The following is a 5,000-nucleotide window of genomic DNA, read 5'->3' as shown; positions in this document are numbered from 1 at the left end:
AAAAATTAAGTAATCAATCTCTCTCTCTCTCTCTCTCTCTCTCTCTCTCTCTCTCTCTCTCTCTCTCTCTCTCTCTCTCTCTCTCTCTCTCTCTCTCTCTCTCTCTCTCTCTCTCTCTCTCTCTCTCTCTCTCTCTCTCTCTCTCTCTCTCTCTCTCTCTCTCTCTCTCTCTCTCTCTCTCTCTCTCTCTCTCTCTCCTGGTGTCTTCCTGGCCTCCGTTTTTTTCTATTTTCTTATTTTTTTTTCCTTGTCTCTCTCATTCTTGATCCTACTCCTCCATTCATTCTGCTCTTGTTGAAGATATTCCTGCTTCACTAACAAATTTTCCTGATACTTGCCCTTCAACTCCCGTCTTTGCGTACCTCTTTCCTTTCTTCGCTCAGTGTGTGTAGTTATCAATCATATCACGTCACTCAGCTTTATGTCTCATCCCTGCCGAGCACCTGAAGTTAGGAAAAGAAGGAACGAATAGTGAAAACAAAAATAATAGTGACGAAACTTACATTTCATTACTTCAACTAGAGTAGGCAACCTTTATTTACTTACTTATCTATTGTTTTCATCATTATTCATGAATTCCACACACTTGGTTGTAATGTTATGTATCTAACTTCTGCAGGAGAGCACCCGGCAGCCATGCAGACCAACAGTGCAGCCGCTGTGTTGGGGAGCGTGAGTCTACTCCTGGCTGCTGCCGTTGCCAGAATACTGTGTCAAGGATGGGTTCATGGTACCTAAGTGAGTTAACCTATCCTAGAGGGAGAGGGGTAGGCAGGGAAGGTTAGGTGAGAGAAGGCAAAGCAGTGGAAGGTAAAGGGAAATGGGTGAGAGGGAAGGAAAAAAAAAGCAAGAATGGGAAAAAAAAGAGAGAGAAAAGTAAGTGAGATAGTTGGGTGAAGAGAAAATCTAAAGAGAGTGTAAGAGTTGAAATATAGGAGAGAGTTGTAAAAGTGTAGATCGAACGCAAGAGAGAGGGAAAAGAAGAGAAAAACAAGATAAAAAAGAGGATGGAAGATGGGAGGGTAAAGAATCCACACGACAGAGAGAGAGAGAGAGAGAGAGAGAGAGAGAGAGAGAGAGAGAGAGAGAGAGAGAGAGAGAGAGAGAGAGAAATACAGACAGACAGACAGATAAGTATATTGAAAGGAATAGATGACAATACGTTAACGTTTCAACAAGCTTTAACACTCCTATAGATGAACAAGAATAACCATAACAAATGTAGAAATGAAGCATGATAAACAGAAGGTATGAGGGAGAGAGTTGGATGAAAAGGGATGAAGTGGTAAAGGCTTCCTCCTTTACCCTTTGACATCCATCATCACACACTTCAACTTGTCTTTCTTCATTCTCAGCTCCATTTCTTTTCTCCAATCTATTCTTCCAAGTCAAAGTTGAAAAAAATGACTTTGTTTAGCACATTAAACCATCGATCTATTACTTGAATTTTTTTTATATCTATCATGAAGGGAAATATTCATAAGCGTTTATATATCACATCAAAGCGTAGTACTAACTGCCGTATTAAAAAACGCTTCGTTCTTTCACCAGGACAGTTCTTCAAGTCCCCAGAGACGACTAGCCGGGTTTTCAAGACAGTTTCTCCTTATGTTAAACTAAAGATCTTTCTAGTCCGGAACCATAAAAATACTCTTGAAAACATGAGTATCTTCAAGCAGAGCCTTTGAAAATAGTCGTCGTGAGGGAACAAAGCGTTTCTGAATACTGGTCTAATTAATCAGTATAGCTTCTGTGACGGTCCATCTCCTGACCTTCCTCTTTGTGACTTGCACCGTCAAAGAGCTCTTGTTTTCACTCTCTCCATTGCTTTACACCAGAATTCCTTGTACATAAGAAATTAAAATAAATGTTTCTCTTTTTTTCAGCTCTCTTCAGCAATCGGGTCTGAGACTTGAGAAGTAAGTAGTTTTCTTATTACCTTTAGATCTATTGATATTCTTGTCTTGATTTTAGGGAATGGAGAGAGAGAGAGAGAGAGAGAGAGAGAGAGAGAGAGAGAGAGAGAGAATGGTATACTGAACAAATAGATATAAGAATCAAATTCAAATCATTAATTTCTTCAGAATAGTGGTTAATTTTTGCATACCCAGTTGAGACTAAGGTGGCTGTTTGATAAAAGTCTTTCTACTTTCACAAATGCTTGAATTGATGTACAGTTTTCTTTTGATCGTGTGTAGGATGGAGTGAAACACATTCTTAAAAACTGCTCATGTTATAAGATATTAGTTTTTTTTTTTTTCAATTAGCATAACTTCCGCATGTTTTCAGGCAGCGAAGAAAATATTAGTTATCCTGAAAGTGTCTAATATAGGACTTAACCAGTGTATTACTTTATCTCATACGTACACATATACATAATGTGCTACAACTGCGTATTAGAAGTAGCGTTATACTATGCATGTATAGAGCACATACAGCTTGAATGGAATAATGCTGAATATCGAACGACCAGTAGCGAATAGATGGGTAAGCTGACCGTGTCCCAGAACCAGGCTCCTGTGTGGCGAGCTGACAATACTGATGATTTTCTCATTAATATGTTGAACGAAAAACACAAAACTCTTAAAACATATGCACCAATATCTGTATGAAGTAATTGTATCAATATAGAATAAGCAGTACTATTAATACTTGGTACGTGGTGCTGATAAAAACAAGGAGCCAAATGAAATATGGTTATACAAGTCGTTAGTGTGAAGGTTGGTCGTGTTCTCAAGTAACGAGGGTGGTTAAGATAAGTTGTGGCTGTAGACAAACTTGTGCGAACAATTTTACAATAATGACTATAATATTAAAAATTCAGAGGTGATAACAGGAAGCGCTGACGCGAAGTAACAACACTGACAATAATACATGTAGATAATAAACGCAGTAAATGTGAAAAAAAAATCCAAAATAAAAGTGAATGCGTGACAGGAGTGAGTGAAGGAAAAAACTGCTTACCGTAAATGAGAATGTCCTCCCGTTGTCCTGCACACACGGCCAGAACCACCGCCACCAAGGAAAGGGTAAAAAAAAGAAAAAACAGCCAGGTGCTTGTCGCCGGCCTAACCCGACAAAATGGACACTTTTTTTGTAAGAGTGACCATAGCCATGGGAAGAAAAATATGAATTTAAAAAACGCCCACTTATTGCCACTTCCTATGAGATCTCAGATAGAATGGTGTAAAAAAAGGAAGATAAATGTCTTGAAGCTTCCCTATTGAAACAGTTCATGTGTAGAAATATTTGTTCAGTATAAGCCTTCGGATGGCGGTATTGTACAATTTGAGTCATAGCAGGTAGTTTACATAATTTTTCAGTGATCTAAACAATCAAATACCAAGTGATGATATTCAGTGTCTTCGTGTTGGATTGGTATCTTGGTGTCTATCATATATGAAACTACGTACTACATAGGAACATTATTTCTACTTCTATGAGACAGCAGCTAATTAATGTTTCTGGCAATTAAGTTTATTATTTCAAATATTAAATACCTTAGTACATATATTTTATCAGTTGCATTGATGGATATTTGGTTATTGTGTAATTAGAAAGAAATATTATTACTATTCAAAGCACAAGAATGGATGCTAAGAAACAAAGAGTAACGATATAATTTCCCTCAGGTGTCCGTCCTTACAGGTCATGTCTGAAGGTGTTGAGAAATGTGAAACTCTGCCAGACTCCAACAAACTGCGCCGTTCCATTACTGTCACGATGTCACGAAGATCAACAACCCAGGTGTGTTCAGACTTCTTCAATGTCACTTACCTTACCCGCTGACTGACACTCACCGGGTGTGTAGCGATTAGGTCTTGTTCACCACAGTGTGTCTGTTTGCTGCTATTCTTTGGTGCGTCTCTAGTGCACAAAGTTAAATGTCTCTCATGACTCATGAGTGTGTTAAGGTGACGGCAAGTGGCTCTTTGGAATGATTTTAAATTATATATATATATATATATATATATATATATATATATATATATATATATATATATATATATATATATATATATATATATATATATAATTCATAATCATTCAAAAGGCCTACTTGACTTTGTTGAAAAGTAATGGTGAAATGAAGTGTTATTGTGTGGCCGTGTGTGAGCAAGTGACTGTGTTGCAGACTCACGACGTGAAGATGAACTGTATCAAGGGGAAAATCAGAACGGCGCCGCACATCCTGAGGAGCTGCAACATTCCTTCTCACCTTCCTTGTGTCCTGTCTCAGTGGCTGTCCCTTGTGTGTCAGTTTTGATGAGTTTTTTCATCTTGTCTTTGCTTTTTGACCACTGAGATTCAGCCCATGTAAAAATGCTTCCGTCTATACCTTTGATGTAAATAAGTAATGTAATAATATTCAGAGTCTTGTTAATACACTATTGCCTGATATAAAATGCCTAAAAAGCTAAATGTTAAGAGCATTATCACTATTTTTTTATATGAAAAAAATATATACATGTTATGTAGGTTAAGGAAAATACAAGAAAACCTGCATGCGAGACCAATGATATGAAATGTATGTAAACTAATGTCTGCCAAGGTGGTGCACGCTGTAATTTCATTAATAACTAGTATGAAATAATGTGTAATGTACTACCGTTTTGTGACTTCCTTTTTGTATTTTCTCTTACATTTTCCTCCTTAATGGTCGAACAACAACATAGGCAACACTAATTAATGCTAACGTGTGCTGTAGATATTTACACCTTTTCTATTCCTAAGCATTGATAATTCTCCGTAAATCAAGAGCTGGAACTCTGCAAAACCATTTGGTTGTGCCTTCCTTAGCCACTGTGTTGTACGTACGTAGGTGTGCCATTACTGTATGGTAGCACAAATAAAATGTATGATGCTGTTCCTGCACCCCTATCCTAAAACGTGTTCAGTCTTGCTACAAAACATACTGAAGCTTGATGGATTCATGAACTGTGTTGTTACCAAGACAGGAGATCTTCAGAGTTCATTTCAGACAATTTCATATTTACACT

At 37.5% G+C, this 5,000-nt stretch overlaps 1 protein-coding gene across 5 annotated transcripts in view; it reads left to right on the top strand.

Annotated features, from left to right (window-relative positions):
• LOC123513281 (zwei Ig domain protein zig-8-like) overlaps positions 1–5,000 on the top strand; it is a 75,503-nt gene that overhangs the window by 70,416 nt on the left and 87 nt on the right. For 2 of the 5 annotated variants that reach the window (XM_045270356.1, XM_045270351.1), the window contains exons 6-9: positions 620–730; positions 1,887–1,919; positions 3,633–3,747; positions 4,136–5,000. The exon at positions 4,136–5,000 is cut by the window's right edge. In XM_045270356.1, the coding sequence (XP_045126291.1) occupies positions 620–730; positions 1,887–1,909 (134 nt within the window). In that variant the 3' untranslated portion in view covers positions 1,910–1,919; positions 3,633–3,747; positions 4,136–5,000. Of the gene's footprint in view, positions 1–619; positions 739–1,886; positions 1,920–3,632; positions 3,748–4,135 lie in introns of all 5 variants that reach the window. The other 3 variants (XM_045270352.1, XM_045270355.1, XM_045270354.1) reach the window with 2 other exon arrangements.

Source organism: Portunus trituberculatus, chromosome 35 (genome assembly GCF_017591435.1).
Source record: "Portunus trituberculatus isolate SZX2019 chromosome 35, ASM1759143v1, whole genome shotgun sequence".
Taxonomy (NCBI): domain Eukaryota; kingdom Metazoa; phylum Arthropoda; class Malacostraca; order Decapoda; family Portunidae; genus Portunus; species Portunus trituberculatus.
This window is presented reverse-complemented; position numbering and strand designations above follow the sequence as displayed.